The sequence below is a fragment of the Salvia hispanica genome, chromosome 6 (assembly GCF_023119035.1).
Source record: "Salvia hispanica cultivar TCC Black 2014 chromosome 6, UniMelb_Shisp_WGS_1.0, whole genome shotgun sequence".
In the NCBI taxonomy this organism is placed as follows: Eukaryota; Viridiplantae; Streptophyta; class Magnoliopsida; order Lamiales; family Lamiaceae; genus Salvia; species Salvia hispanica.
Window position 1 is genome coordinate 4,616,036 of NC_062970.1, and position 18,845 is coordinate 4,634,880.

The 18,845-nt window shown below is 37.0% G+C and overlaps 3 protein-coding genes and 1 non-coding gene across 5 annotated transcripts; 3 read left to right on the forward strand and 1 right to left on the reverse strand.

The window, feature by feature from the left end:
* Nucleotides 1-5,075: 5,075 nt before the first annotated feature.
* On the forward strand, nt 5,076-7,524 carry LOC125194524 (putative late blight resistance protein homolog R1B-16). The gene is made up of 3 exons (XM_048092788.1): nt 5,076-6,363; nt 6,615-6,814; nt 7,429-7,524. The coding sequence occupies exons 1-3, from the start codon at nt 5,076-5,078 to the stop codon at nt 7,522-7,524; spliced, it is 1,584 nt and encodes a 527-aa protein (XP_047948745.1).
* Nucleotides 7,525-9,361: 1,837 nt separating this feature from the next.
* On the forward strand, nt 9,362-12,624 carry LOC125194525 (putative late blight resistance protein homolog R1A-10). Its single transcript, XM_048092789.1, has 2 exons — nt 9,362-11,750; nt 12,440-12,624. Exon 1 carries the CDS (start codon nt 9,362-9,364, stop codon nt 11,738-11,740), a length of 2,379 nt encoding a protein of 792 aa, XP_047948746.1. The 3' UTR covers nt 11,741-11,750; nt 12,440-12,624.
* A 353-nt stretch (nt 12,625-12,977) lies between these two features.
* LOC125197611 lies at nt 12,978-13,058 on the reverse strand. The gene has a single exon (XR_007172147.1). It is a non-coding gene; the product is annotated as a small nucleolar RNA snR60/Z15/Z230/Z193/J17 (small nucleolar RNA).
* Nucleotides 13,059-14,636: 1,578 nt separating this feature from the next.
* On the forward strand, nt 14,637-18,262 carry LOC125197092 (putative late blight resistance protein homolog R1A-10). 2 transcript variants are annotated; one of them, XM_048095795.1, is made up of 2 exons: nt 14,637-17,346; nt 18,049-18,262. In XM_048095795.1, the coding sequence occupies exon 1, from the start codon at nt 15,966-15,968 to the stop codon at nt 17,334-17,336; it is 1,371 nt and encodes a 456-aa protein (XP_047951752.1). In that variant the 5' UTR covers nt 14,637-15,965; the 3' UTR covers nt 17,337-17,346; nt 18,049-18,262. Both variants share the same exon structure in this region, with proteins under 2 accessions (XP_047951752.1, XP_047951753.1).
* The last annotated feature ends 583 nt before the right edge of the window (nt 18,263-18,845 follow it).

The window sequence follows — 18,845 nt, forward strand, 5'->3', positions numbered from 1 at the left end:
AAATAAATGTTTCTTGCTAAGTCCACTCTTGGAATTAATAAGATGTTAATTAATTAATTCCATAGCAGACATTAATTAATTAATGGACATTCATATCTTAAGCGCGAGAAATAAATAATTGGGGGAGCCCATATCTAAAACCTTCCATAGATTTCTATCTGGGTCCAAAAAGGAACTTAATATAAATAGGAGAATAAAGGAGACAGAAATCATTCATTATCATTACTCATATTTTTCGTCTCCCTCTACCTAGAGGAGTTCGAATTTTTCTCCTAATTGGAGATTGATTTCTTCTGTCTTCTTTATTCGAGTCCTAGTATTTTGATAAGATCAGCCCACCCTGATATCGAGATACAGTTCGGGAACCAGAGAGAAGATCCGTGGTCTAGTATTGAAGATCATCGTGGAGAAGGCGCGAGCAATCGACGATTCTTTGGAGAATCAAATCGGTAACTCTAGAATTCATGTTTTAGGATTTACTTTCTTTGAGCATGAATTATTTGTGTTCTAGCATGCAATTATCTGTTTAACATGTGAATTGATTAATCGCATAATCGGTCAAATAGATCCTACGTCTGATTTATTTGTTTTGTACAAGTCTTCCGCTGTGCAAGGGGCACCAAACCCCTTCATGTATGTAGTGTAATAAAATGTGTATAGATTTATTTTTGTTAGACTTGTCTACCTATGTATTACTCCCTATGTAGTTTTTCTTTAATAGGGTTTTTGGTTTTTTAAACCAAAACCTTTCCCCGAATTCCGATTTTTTCCATGAACTATGAGATTTATTTTTAAAACCACGAACTTTCATTTCGTTAGGATTTTCCCAACCCGACCCAAATAGCACATTTCCGACCCGAATAGCATAATTCAAAATGTTAAAGTTGTGTTTTGTTTATTCAGAAGTTGTCATTTGTTATGTAATAATTGTGACTGTATGTATTATTGTGCCAAATAGGATTCATGTAATCAATTTAGTGACAAATAGGATTAAAATTGATACGTAGACAACCTGGGTTTCGTCGTTGACCCGCCGGGGGAAAATCATAACGAAATGAAAATTCGTAGTTTTAAAAACAAATCTCATAGTTGATGGGAAAAACCGAAATTCGGGGAAAGGTTTTGGTTTAAAAAGCCAAAAACCCTCTTTAATATGATAGCAAACTGCCTGTGTTTTTCTGTTTCAGCCATTGTTACATAGCTTGCTTGTAATATGCTCCTGAACATCTCGTGATCCCTGCCAATGTTTGAAAAGCTGATTTTTTGTCAGATGCAGATGTGCTCGAAATAAGAAGTAAATGTCAGATTTCTAAGAATCCGCTAGATCACAAGGTCTAGGAACTCAGAGAACCTTCAAAACCGTCGGTCGTTGGACACACAATTTATATGCCTTTCAAAACCCTCAACCCACAATACTAAAAAAACTAGTATAAGGAAATAGAGATCGAATCACACAGAGATGGAAGCGTAAGGAAAAGCATTTGAGAGACTTTGGAAAAGATTTTTGGCTACTGCCACGCAACTTTGAGTTGAGAACTTAACTACTGGACTTAGGAAATGTAAATGTTCTATTTTACCAGCTAGACCTAGGAACGGAAAAACTTAATAAAAGCATGCATGATGAAAACAGAGATTCAAACACTTCAGCAACGGGACTTATTAGACCTAACGAAAAACTTTCCTAAACTACCAATACAGATTTAAAACAAATTATGGGGACCATTTATAAAAACAGTAAAGGCACGAATGAAAGGATGCAAATAACTAACTATGGATTTAACTAACATCTAGCTTCATCTTCACCAACGATTCACACCAAAAACAGAGCAAACATCAAATCGAAACAGAGCAATGCTGAATTTAACTATCAGATGACGATAAACTCAGAAATTTAGGCAGATCTACTATCACTAGACGAGGTAAATGAGAAAACAGAAACTAAACAAAGCGTCCAGACACTGGACGCTTCATCAACAAACCACAACAATTCCCATCTCCGATCACACCGATTCAACTAAATTCAACCGATTAACTACAATCTCAACACAATTCAACTCAACAACTTAGATCAAGAGCTAAAAGCATTCAAAGTAAAACAAAAAGCAACAATAACATGAAACGAAACCATGGCAAGAACTTCCATAGCTAGATAAGTACGAATTCAACAGAAATTTAACAAAACAAGGTCGAGCTTCGAACAACGAAGACTCGGGAAATCCAAAAACAGAAATGAAGACTTAAACTGTTTCTTCGCTTCGCGTGGAGAGAGGTACACAACTCTGATGTAATGACGAACCCCGAACCCCCAAATTGGTACCCCTAATGTGTGTGTGGGTAGAGTGTGAGAAGTGAGCTAAGAGCTAAAAGTGGATGATGGAACAACCTTTTTTCGTGTATGACGCGTGCTCTTATTTATAAGAGTGGAGTTGAGCTTCTAGATTCTTCTTTGAATTCTCCATTCTGCCCTTCATCTAGAATTCTCCTCCGTCTGGTGATTCTTTTCTTCCTTCTGCTCATTTTCTCTGCCGGACTCTTTCTCCAGGCAATCTCTTTCCTTCTTTCTGGATCAGACATTTTTCTTGGCTTAAAAATTATGTTAGACCCAGGAAACTGCTGAATTTAACCTCATAATCAAGACATGAAATTAGCCTTATCAATGTTTCTTGCTTGTTTTTTGAATTAATGCAAAAATTGACTTGGTTTAGGTTGTATTCCTGCAAGTTATGCTGGTGTTTGTGAGCGAGAAAGATATCAGAGAGAGGAGATGCAAAGGGTGGCAGCTATTGTGGGATTTTAGTTGTACCTCTCATTCCAGAACTATATTTGGGATTTTAGTTTCTGATTGTTTTTGTTTTTGGTTGTTATAAATTGATCTTGAATTTAATGCTTTGTAGCAAGCTATATTTGGGATTTTAGTTGCTGATTGTTTTTGTTTTTGGTTGTTATAAATGTTGTCCATATATAGAAGAAAACAAATTCTAAAGACGAAGAGAGATTATATTTTATTGCATGAGTATCAAACTCACTTGTCTCCTTAAATACAAGGAATGGATGATGCTGACAATACATTACAAATGAATACTATGAAGTTAGACCCAAGGAAAGTACAATAGCATGTAACCGATCCAGATCAGATTAGAGGCCCAATCTGAATCAGAAAAAGCACTCACAAGTATCTCAAGATTTGCTTCTCAACCTTCCAATGAGTGTCAAGAGGAGATACCATGGATTGAGAATTGGAGAGCACTAAAGTTCTTCAGCTGTATCGACTTTGGATTAAGAGAAACCAAGAGAAATCAAGATCTTGAAGTTTGTTTGAGGCCAAATTGAGACTTATGAGGCTGCAACCAATGCTAGAAGTGCCTTGTTCAAATCCAGGAGGCAACCGCGTGTCCATATTTCTTCTTGTGAATCATTATGGAGGAATGCATTGTCCTTACCAAGGTGATAAACTGTCCAATGAGCAGAGACTGCTAGGCTGATGATGATACAGACAATGTTGGGCTTGACCACTGCGCTAAATTTCTATGAAAAATCAAATCATGGAAAAGGCATTAGCAACTGATCAAGCTTTTGTAACGAGCAATCACACCATTGGATTGTCTTTTTAGAATAACATTCCTTCTAGGAGGTAAAATGGTCCAAGTGTGATTTCAACCTCGGAAACTTGCTCAACGCGTTCGTCAATTTCGAGATCCGCCTAACCGAATGGATGAACACCATATCATCCTCAGCCATTTTGCCGAATCTGGCTCCTGCACGGCCGGAATTGTACTTCTTCACTCTCGATATCCCCTGCCGAGAGCGTCATCACGGTCGTCGCCGCCGCTGTCGCAGCAGAACAGTGCAAGGGGAGATCTCCCCAATCAATTCCCCCCTCCTCGTCCACCAACGCCACTGACGTCTACTCCACTAATAACCGCGAAATCGCTCCGATTGCGGAGGCGGCGACGCGATTGTACTCGACCGAGAGGAAATTGGGGGTGATTACGACTACGGTTTCGATTGGGAGCGGCGCCATGGGGGAGAAGAGGCCGATTAAGATCAGGAGACACATTACCCATTTTGCCCTTTCATAATTAATTAATCTTAAAAATGTTTTTGATGTGGCAAATTCTGGACCACTCATTTAATATAAATGAGTGGCTGATAATGCATCTCAATTTTCAATTAAACTAAAAAATCTCAATTGATCACAACCCTACTTTTATATATTAGTTTGATAATAAAATGTGAGTCTCTCATCACCATCATCCAATGAATCCTTAATCCTGAAGAATCACTTTGGATTGTTGATGATCACAACTCAAATCCCTGTTCAAAAAGGCTGAATCTCTGCTTCACATTCTTGAAAAGTCTTCACATTCTTGAAAAGTCTTCACTCACCAATATACTACCAAGTAATTTGGAGAGCCGAATCAGAGATGTTTCATATAAAGCTGAAGATATTATTGAAACAAGAATGGTTTGTCAAATGCTTCCACCCCTCAAGGCACAAGCCTTACTTTCTCCACTCCAAATCTACACAGAGTTATACAACTACTTGATTTTGCAACGGAAAAAGTTGTGAAACACGTGGAGGGTAAGGCACAATTAACTGGCCTTTCATCATCGATTTTAGTTTTTGGCGCTTCTTTTTCGCATGATCTGGTATCAGACGTTCAGCAAACAATGCAACAACTTCAATCTGTTAAGCTCGTGGAGGTGGAGGATACTAAGATGCCGGCTGTTGCTCCTTTGTCAAGCTCCAAGAGCAATTTGGTGGGAGTTGATGCAGATGTGCTGCAGTTGAAGGATCGACTTACAAATATGCAGAGCAAGCTGGAGATCATCCCCATTACTGGGATGGGTGGCATCGGTAAGTCCACTCTTGCTCGAAATCTTTATGATGATCCACTCATCACTAGTCACTTTGATTACCGTGGTTGGGCTGCAATTTCACCTTTTCCCAATATGCGAGATATTCTATTAAGTCTTCTTCGTCGCCCAAACGAAAGATTGAAGCTGAACTAAATGGATGTAATGAGAATGAGTTGAAAGATATATTGTATAAGAGGTTGTTTGGGCGCAGATACATGATTGTGTTAGATGATATATGGAGCACCAAGTTCTGGGATGAGATAAGGATGTATTTTCCATACAACAATAACGGGGGTCGAATTGTGATCACCACAAGGGATTCTAATGTAGCCCAACACATTGTAAACGCCAAGAGTTTGCATCATAACCTGCAATTGCTTAACAAGGCTGCAAGTTGGGATCTACTTCGCCAAACTGTATTTGGAGAAGAGAATTTCCCTCTTGAATTACAAGAGATAGGAACTAAGATTGCAAGGGAATGCGGTGGGCTTCCTCTTGCAATTCATGTGATAGGTGGGCTATTGTCAAAGGTCGAAAGATCAATAGATGTGTCGGAGCAGATTTCAACAGATGTAGAAGCTACCATTGTTGAATCAGAGGAGAAGTTCTCCAATATACTTTCCTTGAGTTATAACCACTTACCCATTTACTTGAAACCATGTTTTTTATATGTGGGGGCCTTACCAGAAGATCATCAGATTAAGGGATCTAGACTTACAAGTCTATGGATAGCTGAGGGATTTGTGAAATCGAACGGTGATAAGAGTTTGGAGGAAGTGGCTAAGGATTATTTAAAAGTTCTCGTGGAGAGGAATCTACTTTTGGTTACACGAAAAAAGTCTAATGGGAAAGCAATGAGTTATTCTATCCATGACCTTTTGAGGGATTTATGCATAAGGAAAGCTTATGAGGAGAAGTTTTTACACGTTAAGGATTCAATGCGGCGTGTGATTGTTAAGTCATCATATGGCATGGAAGATGTGTGTGCTTCATCACCACAATTAATGTCACTTGCCCGATCTTTTATATGCACTAATGATAAGATTAACATATCTCCTGTTTTTGGCATATTAGGATTAGACAGGGTGCTAGATGTCATGGGTATGTTATTGGAGGAGTTCCCAGAAGATATATTACAACTTGTCAACTGCTCTTCGGGTTTCCCTGATGGAATATCAAGATTGCACAATCTGCAAACCTTGATTTATCCACACTTTATGCCCTATGTGCCATCTGAATTATGGGATATGCATGAGCTAATACATATTAAGTTTAAGGAGACAGTATTCAAAATCAGGAACATAAAATTTGATCTCAAGAAGTTGCAGACGCTTTACACAGTGAGGGTTACTCCCAAGCTGATTAGTAGTGGCTTTTTTGAAAGAATTCCAAATATCATAAGGTTGGGAATCTATTATGAAGACTCACCAAACATTGTTGTTGATCTTAGCCATCTTCACAAGCTCGAAATATTGTATTGCAATTCTGAACTGGATAAAGATGGTAGTCGTTTTCTGCACAAACTCAGATTTCCATCTAATCTTAGAAAGTTAAGTCTTCATTGTTGTGTAGTATTTAGGAGTTTGTTGACAACTCTGTGTGTACTACCAAATCTGGAAGTGCTGAGAATAAATAACTGTGTATTTGAAAGAGAGGGAGAGGCAGAGGAAGAGTGGGAGGCGACAGAAGGAGAGATGAGTTTCGCTCACTGCTGTTCCTACAGGTAGAATTCTTAAATCTGGTGCACTGGAAAGCCGATGAGACCAACTTCCCTAAACTCCGGGAGCTGTTTGTATGCGACTGCTATAAGCTAGAGGAAATCCCCAGTGCCATTGGAGATATCCCAACTCTCCAAGAAATTGAAATTTATGATTGTGGCGCTTCTATAGTGGCCTCGGCAAAACAAATTCTGAAGGTGCAACAAGAAGAGTACGACAACTTCGACCTCCAAAAGGTAAATATGCATGTTCCATTTGTGACTACACTATTTGTTCCATACTATTCTTTTCCCCCTTACATAGTTGGTATATTTATTTTATTTATTACAACTTGTGATGTATGTCGTTTGTATGGTGTAACGATTCGAATATTTTCAACCAAACGCAAGACTCACTCTTTGTTTGTGTTAAAATCTCCTAAATTATGTTCCACGTCGACTTGATGAAGATCATATATAAAAGTGGATTGCTCTCTCCCTTATGAGGCCTTTTAAGTGGGTGAGTGACTAATTCCTAAAATAATATTAGGTCAATGATGTATTTTACCTCTTTATCTCTTCTCTTGCGGACGCCATGGAAGTCCGGCGTGTCATTCCAGTACATAATTGCGGAGGCATGTTAAAATTTCTAAAATTTTGTCAATCTATGGTCCATTTCTAGTAGTTTGAATGTATGCAGTGTAATGAAATATGTATAGATTTATATTTGTTAGACTTGCCTAGCTATGTATTAGTGTGTAGTTTTTCCTTAATCTGATAGCAAACTGCTTTTCAGTTTCAGACATTGTTACATTGCTTGTAATATGCTCCTAAACATCTCGTGATCCCTGCCAAAGGTTGTATTGCTGCAGGTTTTGGTGGTGTTTGTGAGCGAGAAAGAGATCAGAGAGAGAGAGAAGATGCAAAGGGTACTACCTCTTGTTCCAAAACTATTTTTCGGATTTTAATTTCTGATTATTTTTGTTTTTGGTTGTTATAAATTGATCTTGAATTTAATGCCGTGTAGAAAACTATTTTTGGGATTTCAGTTGCTGATTGTTTTTGTTTTTGGTTGTTATAAATGTTGTCCATCTGAATTCATAAAGAGAAGAAAACAAATTCTAAAGACAGAGATTGTATTTTATTGCATGAGTATCAAACTCAGTAATGTCTCCTTAAATACAAGGAATGGATGATGCTACAACATGAATAACTCAAAACCCAGCTAGCCAGCAAGATGACAAAACTGAATGCAGACAATACATTACAATTGAATACTAGTATGAAGCTAGACCCAAGGAAAGTACAATCGCATGTAACCGATCCCCGGTCATCCAGATTAATTAGAGGCCCAATCTGAATCAGAAAAAGCACTCACAACAGGAATTCTTCAACCACTGCCTTCTTTCAAACAGGAATAACAACGAACAAATATTAAGGGTGTAAATGCCAACTTTGGCTCTAGCTAATACTACCTCCGTCCACCAAAATTTGTCCCACTTTGACCTGACACGAGTTTTAAGAAATGTAATGGAAAGTGAGTTGAAAAAGTTAATAGATTGTGGGTCCTACTTTTATATATTAGTTTTATAATAAAATGTGAGTAGAAATGAATTAATGGAATATGAGGTCCACTGCCAAAAATGGTAAAAATGAAATTGGACAAATTTTGGGAGACAGACGGAAATGGGAAAATGGGACAAATTTTGGTGGACGTAGGTAGTAATAATAATGGGATGGACAAATGCCACACTAGTAAAATAGAATTTTTATAATTGGAAAATAATTATGAATAATTAACTCACTGGTAAAAATAGAATGAAAACGAAATGGCTCATATCCGCAGTCATTACAGGTCAATATAAATGTAAAAAGTGCTTATCATTGCCATTCCATCTCTCATATTGTTATGAATTACAAGAAATTAATGTAACTGCCCCATTGATCTCCAACCACAATTAAACAAGAAGCTGCTGGAGTTATGATAATCGAGCAACACAACCGCTATTGCTTCTAGTAAATGAGTTGGTAGGATACAGTGTATAAATCCAACAACCAGACAGTGAAGCTAGCAATCAACATACAAAAATAAAATGATCGGTAAACATAAGCTTCAAACTTATGGTGCATCTTATAATTAATCTTACGGGACAGCCCATTCCCACTACCCTATCTAGGCCCATCTAACTATTTTGGCAATATAGCATAAATCCAAAATAATGATGATTTATAAAATACTCTCAATAAGTAATTAGTTGAAGGGCGGGCAGCCCACTTACTCATATTGCTTATTTCTCAGTTTTTTTTTTTTTTTTGCAAAAAAATATGCCTATTATTATGTACAAAATTTTACTATGGTTTTTCTGTTTTATCCAATGTTTTATTTTCTTTGTTTTTCAGTTTTACATTTTCTATTTTTGCAAAATATTCATTTTAGTAGTATTATTATGTACAAAATTCTACTATGTTATAGATTTACATATTCTACATATTGGCTTATTTACTAAAATTTGTCTACGTTTTTATTCCGGACTTTGATAAGATTAAATATGTAAATATATCATATAATATAAATAAATTTAATTTAAACTATTCTTTTTATTCCTAAGAAATATGTATTTGATTAATTATTTCTCATTTAGCATACATCCTTCAATCTTTCTCTCTCATTAGTCATTTACTATATTTCTTACAACTTCCAACCCCCTAACATCTTTCGGCAAAGCTAACATCGAAAAATATCTAAGACTCCCCAAACATAAGATTCCTGGTTTAATCACTGTTCATGTGTTATAATTTTGTAGAATGGTTCGTCAAATGCTTTCCACCCCTCAAGGCACAAGCCTTACTTTCTCCACTCCAAATCTACACAGAGTAATACAACTACTTGATTTTGCATCGGAAAAAGTTGTGAAACATGTGGAGGGCAAGGCACACTCAATTGGCCTTTCATCACCGAGTGCCGCTTCTTCTTCACATGATCTGGTATCAGACGTGCAGCAAACAATGCAACAACTTCAGTCTGTTAAGCTCGTGGAGGTGGAGGATACTAAGATGCCGGTTGTTGCTCCTTTGTCAAGCTCCAAGAACAATTTGGTGGGAGTTGATGCAAATCTGCTGCAGTTGAAGGATCGACTTACAAATATGCAGACCAAGCTGGAGATCATCCCTATTACTGGGATGGGTGGCATAGGTAAGTCCACTCTTGCTCGAAATCTTTATGATGATCAACTCATTATTACTCACTTTGATTATCGTGGTTGGGCTGCAATTTCACAACTTCCCAATATGCGAGATATTCTATTAAGTCTTCTTCGTTGCCCAATCGAAAAGATTGATGATGAACTAAAGGGACGTAATAAAAATGAGTTGAAAGATATATTGTATAAGAGGTTGTTTGGGCGCAGATACATGATTGTGTTAGATGATATATGGATTACCAATTTCTGGGATGAGATAAGGATGTATCTCCCAAACAACAATAACGGGAGTCGAATTATGATCACCACCAGGGAATCACATGTGGCCCAATATGTAGCAAACTCTAAGGGTCCGCATTATGACATGCAACTGCTTAATATGTCAGCAAGTTGGGATCTACTTCGCCAAACTGTATTTGGAGAAGAGGATTGCCCTCTCGAATTACAAGGGATTGGGAGTAAGATTGCAAGCGAATGCGGTGGGCTTCCCCTTGCAATTCACGTGATTGGTGGGATTTTGTCAAAGGTTGAAAGATCAAAAGATGTGTGGGAGCAGATTTCAACAGATGTAAAAGCTTCCATTGTTGATTCAGACGAGCGGTTCTCCAATATACTTTCCCTGAGTTATAACCACTTACCCATTTATTTGAAACCATGTTTCTTATATATGGGAGCTTTACCAGAAGATCATCAGATTAAGGAATCTAGACTTACGAGTCTATGGATAGCTGAGGGATTTTTGAAATCTAATGGTGATAAGAGTTTGGAGGAAGAGGCTAAGGATTATTTAAAACTTCTCGTGGAGAGGAATCTACTTTTGGTTACACGAAAAAAGTCCAATGGGAAAGCATTGAGTTACTCTATCCATGATCTTTTGAGGGATTTATGCATAAGGAAAGCTAATGAGGAGAAGTTTTTACACGTTAAGGATTCCATGCGGCGTGTAAGTGTTGAGTCATCATATGACATGGAAGATGTGTGTGCTTCACCACAATTAATGTCATTCGCCCGATCTTTTATATGCACTAATGATAAGATTAATATATCTCCTGTTTTTGGAATATTAAGATTAGTTAGGGTGCTAGATGTACTGGATATGTTATTCGAGGAGTTCCCAAAAGAAATTTTACAACTTGTAAACTTACGCTACTTAGCTATCAACTGCCCCTCGGGTTTACCTGATGGAATATCAAGATTGCAAAATCTGCAGACCTTGATTTCTGCACATTTTGTTCGCTATGTACCATCTGAATTGTGGGAGATGTATGAGCTAATACATATTAGGTTGAAGCACACAATAATCAAGATCAAGAAGATGAAATTTGATCTCAAGAAGCTGCAGACACTTTACATTGTGTGGATAAGTCCTGATCTGATTAGTAGTGGCTTTTTTGAAAGAATTCCAAATATCATAAGGTTGGGAATCTATTATGAAGACTCACCAAACATTGTTGTTGATCTTAGCCATCTTCACAAGCTCGAAATATTGTATTGCAATTCTGAACTGGATAAAGATGGTAGTCGTTTTCTGCACAAACTCAGATTTCCATCTAATCTTAGAAAGTTAAGTCTTCATAGTTGTGTAGTATTTAGGAGTTTGTTGACAACTCTGTGTACACTACCGAATCTGGAAGTGCTGAAAATAGTGGAATGTGTATTTCAAAGAGAGGGAGAGGGAGAGGCAGAGGAAGAGTGGGAGGCGACAGAAGGAGGTGAATTCCGCTCACTGTTGTTCCTACAGTTAGAATCCTTAAATCTGGTGCACTGGAAAGCCAATGAGACCAATTTCCCTAAACTCCGGACCTTGTTTGTAGTCGGCTGCTATAAGCTAGAGGAGATCCCTAACGCCATGGGAGATATCCCAACTCTCCAACAAATTCATATTCGTGAATGTGGTGCTTCTATAGTGGCCTCGGCACAACAAATTCTAAAGGTGCAGCAAGAAGAGTACGACAACTTTGACCTCAAATTGTATATACGTTAGAACCCAAAAGGTAAATATAAATGCTCCATTTATGACTATACTATTTGTTCCTTACTATTCTTTTCCCCCTTACATAGTTGGTATATTTATTTGTTTTTATTACAACTTGTGATGTACTGTCGTTTGTATGGTGTAACGATTCGAATATTTTCAACCAAACGCAAGAATCTCTCAAGGTTTGTGTTAAAATCTCTTAAATTATGTCTCACATCGACCTGATGAAGATCACATCTAATCTATATAAGAGTGGATAACTCTTTCCCTTGTTTTGTGTTAAAATCTCTTAAATTATATCCAACATATTATGACAGTGAATGACTCATTTCTAATATGGTATTAGATCGATGATGGATTTTATCTCTTTATCTCTTGTCTTGCCTACTCACACTATGAAAGTCCCATGTGCCATTCTGGCTCACAATTGCAGGGGCGTGATAAAATCTCTTAAATTTTGTCAATCCCATCTAATCTATGTGGTTCATTTCTAATAGTTTGAGCTGAATGTGTGTAGTGTAATGAAATGTGTATAGATTTATTTTTGTTAGACTTGCCTAGCTATGTATTAGCATGTAGTTTCTCCTCAATCTGATAGCAAACTGCGCGTGTTTTTCAGTTTCTTGTTATAATTTTGTGGGTGATTTTTCGTCTTCTGTCGCAACTCAGAAAGCTTGATTTGATGTGAAAATTGACTTGATTTAGGTTGTATTGCTGCAAGTTTTGCTGGTGTTTGTGGGCCAGAAAGAGATCAGAGATAGAGAGAGGATGCAAAGCTATTTGTGGGATTTTAGTTGTACCTCTCATTCCAGAACTATTTCTGGGACTTTAGTTTCTGATTGTTTTTGTTTTTGGTTGTTATAAATTGATCTCGAATTTAATGCCTTGAAGCAAACTATTAAATCAACAATCATCATATTTCACCAATAACAATCAAGAATCAAATAATATTAGTAAAAAAATAAGTAAAAAGAAATGTTCTTGAGCTTACTAGACCAGCTTCAAGGAATAAAAGAGCAAAAGGTCTTATTACGAGCTTTACTCAAATTAAATAAGAGTGATACCAAATTTATTGAACAAATATTTTGATAGGGTGGAAAATATGAATCTTGATAGAGCAAAACAAAAAGTGTGGTGGCCTCATTGAGAAGATTAGATGATATTCAGACATTATAAGAATTTTAATCAAGAGCCAATAAACACAATTTAGAGCGATTTATAATCTAAAAATTAATTTGACAACAAAGGCCATCAGATTGGAGCGAAAGAGTAAAATAATAAGAGTATTCATTTGAACTATGCATCTAATCATCACTAGACCGATCCATCCTAATAAAAGAAAACTGGGGTTAATCTAACAAAATAAAATGAACTTGAACTAAAATTCCCCTAAATCATGATCGTTTATATGGTGTAATACTTTCAGCACACGCACCCTTGGTTTGAGCTTATTATGTAGTGTAATAAAGGTTGTACATATATGTTTAGATTTGATATTCTCTAGGTCTACATTATGTCGTTTTCCCCTTTACTTGATACAGCAAACTGCTCGTATTTTTCACTTCTTATGCCGCACACAATATGCTCTTAAACATAATACATCTGGTGATCCCTTTGCAGTGTTTCTAGTCACTATTTTTCAGCTAGTGGTACAATTGTGCGTGATTTTTCATTCTTGAACTTGTTTTGTTAGTTTCATGTTTTCATACTCTTCTTTGAAATCAGACATAGAGAAAGTTAGATTTGTGAAAAATATTTAATCAGTTACTATCATAAAAGTGAGTACTTTAATTTACTATAACTCAAGTTCTAATAGTACATGTTTAGGCAACATAATGATTTCTCAAATGAGTTTCATACACTTTAAGGAACAATGTTTTTATGTTATAGTAGTATTCAAATGTTTCGATCTCATTTCAATTTAGAACGTTTCCACCTAATAGTTTAGAGGAAGAGAGAATTTTCTCACTGCAATATGGATATACTTCACAAGTTTCCATCTCATTTCAATTTTTGACGGTCTACAACTTCCCTTATAAATTATAGTATTAATCAATAAAAAATACTAGTAGTATTATTGGCCTCAAGGTCAAAACTGAGAAATTTCAGATGATCAACAAACTGTGATGTTAGTTTCATCATTTTTTATTTTCAACAATCTTTCTTCCTTACTCTGTTTTGTTTGTGAGAAAGAGATTTTTGAAAAATGGCATCCAATCTTCAATCACTCATCACCATCCTTCAGCAAATCCTTAATCCTCAACAATCACTTTGGATTGTTAATCACAACAAACCACAACTCCAATCCCTTCTCCCAATGGCGGATCCAGAAAATGAAATTCGTGGGGTCGAATATATTAAAGAATATTTTTGTTATTTCGCGACTCTGATGGTGTCCTTTTTTCTCGACTCTGATCCTTTTCGATGCTTCCTCCTCTGTTGCTGTCTTCATAAATTCTAGTACTAAAGTAATCAGAACTGTCGTCTTCATCAAAATACATGGATTAGAAATAGTAACTCGCCATAAATAACATTGTATTCTTTTTTACTTCATTGTTAATGTAAACTACCGAATCTTGAAGTGCTTAAAATAGGTAAAATTTGTTCATAAGAAGCTGCTCTGAAAACGCTTTACTATGTGATAATAACACCTTTATATTTGGAGTTGGTTTCTTTGAAATCAGTCCAAATATCATAATTGATGCAACCATAAACAATGCAAATCTTGGTATCATTTGAAGTAAACCATCCTAATAAACTAATATATTAACAAGAGTAAAGAATTTGTATTATTTGCTCGAGGTCAACACTGAGCTGGCTGCCAGAGATTTTAATTGATCAACGAATTTATTGCAGCTCTTATGCTTAGTTTCATTATTTTTTTTCTTTTTTTTGTGTTTGCAACAAGCTTTCCTTGCTGTGTTTTTCTTGTGGGAATTATAGAGTTCTGAAAAATGGCATACAATCTTCAATCTCTTATCACCATCCTTCAACAAATCCTGAATCCTCAAGAATCACTTTGGATTGTTGATAGCAATACACCACTACTCCAATCCCTGCTCAAAAAAGCTGAATCTCTGCTGGACATTCTTGAAAAGTCTTCACTCACCAATATACCAACTTTGGAGAGCCAAATCAGAGATGTTTCATATAAAGCTGAAGATATTATTGAATCAAGCATGGTTGATCAAATGATGTCCACCCCTCGAGGCAAAAGGCTAACTTTCTCCAAACCAAATCTTCTACACAACATAATGCAACAACTTGATTCTGCAACGGAACAAGTTGTGAAGCTTGTGGAGGCGAAGAAACTCTCAACTGGCATTTCATCATCGAGTGATGCTTCTTCCTCGCATGATGTGCAGCAAGCAATGCAACATCTGGAATCTTTTCAGCTCGTGGAGGTGGAGGAAACGAAGATGCCGGCTGGTGATGCTTTGTCGAGCTCCAAGAACGTTTTAGTGGGAGTTGATGCAGATCTGTTGCACTTGAAGGATTGGCTTACAAATATGCAGAGCAAGCTGGAGATCATTCCCATTACTGGTATGGGTGGTATAGGTAAGTCCACTCTTGCTCGGAATCTTTATGGTGATCCACTCATTATTACTCACTTTGATTATCGTGGTTGGGCTGCAATTTCACAACTTCCCAATATGCGAGTTATTCTATTAAGTCTTCTTCGTCTCCCAAATGGAAAGATTGATGATGAACTAAATGAATGTAATGAAAATGAGTTGAAAGATATATTGTATAAGAGGTTGTTTGGGCGCAGATACATGATTGTCTTAGATGATATATGGAGTACCAAGTTTTGGGATGAGATAAGGATGTATCTCCCAAACAACAGTAATGGGAGTCGAATTGTGATCACCACAAGGGATTCTAATGTAGCCCAACACATTGTAAACTCCAAGAGTTTGCTTCATAACCTGCAATTGCTTAATAAGGCTGCAAGTTGGGATCTACTTCGCCAAATTGTATTTGGAGAAGAAGATTGCCCTCTCAAATTACAAGGGATTGGAAGTAAGATTGCGAGTGAATGTGGTGGGCTTCCCCTTGCAATTCACGTGATTGGTGCGCTTTTGTCAAAGGTTGAAAGATCAAGAGATGTGTGGGAGCATCTTTCAACAGATGTAAAAGCTTCCATTGTTAAATCTGAGGAGCGGTTCTCCAATATACTTTCCTTGATTATAACCACTTACCCATTTACTTGAAACCATGTTTCTTATATATGGGAGTTTTTCCAGAAGATCATGAGATTAAGGGATCTAGACTTATGAGTCTATGGATAGCTGAGGGATTTGTGAAATCTAATGGTGATAAGAGTTTGGAGGAAGTGGCTAAGGATTATTTAAAAGTTCTCGTGGAGAGGAATCTACTTTTGGTTACACGAGAAAAGTCTAATGGGAAAGCAATGAGTTACTCAATGCATGATCTTTTGAGGGATTTATGCATAAGGAAAGCTAATGAGGAGAAGTTTTTAAATGTTAAGAATTCCATGAGGCGTGTAAGCGCTAACTCATCTTATGAAATGAAAGATTTGTGTGCTTCGCGGCATTTAATGTCACTTGCTCGATCTTTTATATGCACTTATAACAAGAATATATCTCCTATTTTTTGGATGTTAAGATTGGTTAGGGTGTTGGATTTAATGGATATGTTACTGGAGGAGTTCCCAGTAGGAATTTTACTACTTGTCAACCTACGTTACTTAGCTATCAACTGCTCTTCGGGTTTACCTGATGGAATATCAAGATTGCACAATCTGCAAACCTTGATTTGTCCAAACTTTATGCCCTATGTGACATCTGAATTATGGGAGATGTATGAGCTAATACACATTAGGTTTGCGAGGACAGCTTTCAACAGCTGGAAGATTAAATGTGATCTCAAGAAGCTGCAGACACTTTACATTGTGTGGGTAACTCCTAAGCTGATTAGTAGTGGCTTTTTTGAAGGAATTCGAAATATCATAAAGTTGGGAATCCATTATGAAGACTCACCAAACATTGAAGTTGATCTTAGCCATCTTCACAAGCTTGAAATATTGCATTGCCAATCTAAATTGGATAAAGATGGTAGCCGTTTTCTGCACAAACTCAGATTTCCATCTAATCTTAGAAAGTTAACTCTTCTTAGGTGTGTAGTATTTAGGAGTTTGTTGACAACTCTAAGTACACTACCGAATCTGGAAGTGTTAAGAATAAATAAATGTGTATTTGAAAGAAAGGGAGAGGTAGAGGAAGGGGAAGAGGAGGAAGAGGAAGAGGAAGAGGAAGAGGCAGAGGAAGAGGAAGGGGCAGAGGAAGAGTGGGAGGCGACAGAAGGAGATGAGTTTCGCTCACTGCTGTTCCTACAGTTACTATCCTTAAATCTGGTGCACTGGAAAGCCGATGAGACTAAATTCCCTAAACTCCGGAAGCTGTTTGTAGCCCGGTGCTATAAGCTAGAGGAAATCCCTAGTGCCATCGGAGATATCCCAACTCTCCAGAAAATTTATATTTATGAATGTGGTGCTTCTGTAGTGGCCTCGGCACAACAAATTCTAAAGGTGCAGCAAGAAGAGTACAACAACCTCGACCTCAAATTGAATATACGTTAAAACCCAAATGGTAAACATACATGCTCCATTTGTTCCTCACTGTTCTTTTCGCCCTTACATGGTATATTTTTTTTATTACAACTTGTGATGTATGTCGTTTGTTTTATAACCAAACACAAAAATCACTCTTGGTTTGTGTTAAAATCTCTTAAATTCTGTCTCATATTGACTTGATGAAGTTTACATCTAATCTATATAAAAGTGGATAACCTTCTTCCTTATGAGGCCTTTTAAGGGGGTGAATGACTCATTTCTAATATGGTATTTGATCACGCCCAATTCAATGATAGATTTTACCTATTAATCCCTTGTCTTGCCTAATCCCGTGATGAAGTCATTCTGGCCCACACGTGGGGGGCGTATTACGATCTCTTAAATTTTGTCATCCCATCTAATCTATGTGGTCCATTTCTTATAGTTTGAGCTGAATGTATGTAGTGTAATTAAAGGTGTGTAGATTTATTTTTGTTAGACTTGTCTAGCTAAGTATTAGTATGTAGTTTTTCCTTAATCTGATAGCAAACTGCCCATGTTTTTCAGTTTCTGCCATTGTTACATTGCTTGCAATATGCTCCTAAACATCTCGTGATCCCTGCCAATATTTCTTGCTTGTTTTCAGCTTGTGTCATAATTTTTTGGGTTATTTTTCATCTTCTATCAGAAAGCTTGAATTAATGCAAAAACTGACTTGATTAAGGTTGTATTGCTGCAGGTTTTGCTGGTGTTTGTGAGCGAGAAAGAGATCAGAGAGAGAAGATGCAAAGGGTGCTAGCTATTTGTGGGATTTTAGTTGTACCTCTCATTCCCGAACTATTTTTGGGATTTTAGTTGCTGATTGCTTTTGTTTTGGGTTGTTATAAATTGATCTTCAATTTTATGCCTTGTAGCAAACTATTTTTGGGATTTTAGTTGCTGAGTGTTGGGACGGTTCTGTGCCTTTTTATTCCTTTCAATTTACAGAAATCTTCAAACTGATGTGAAAGGAACTCCAGCCCATTATCTGTCCTTAAGAACTTTAAACTTGATCCCTTCTCAACCTCAACTTCCTTACACCATTCTCTGAATTTGTCAAAGGCGTCTGGTTTCTCCTTCATGATGTACAACCAAATTTTTCTGGAATAATCATCCACTATGGATAGAAAATATCTGCAGCCTCCCACTGATATGGTTTGAGCAGGTCCCCATATATCACTATGTGCATAATCAAGTACTGATTGTGAAGTGTGCTTGCCACTTGGATACGCCATCTTCTTACTTTTACCAAGCACACACACCTCACATTCTCTGGAGACCATCTTGCTGTCAGCTTCTATAACTCCAGCTTTGATAAGGTGATTTACTCCATCCATGGCTGTCAGCTTCTATAACTCCAGCTTTGATAAGGTGATTTACTCCATCCATGGATACATGCCCCAATCTAAGATGCCAAATATCTCCATCCAATTTCCTGACCATATTGAGCTCATCAGAAATAACCTCAGCCTCAAGATAATAAAGGCTGTTGAATCT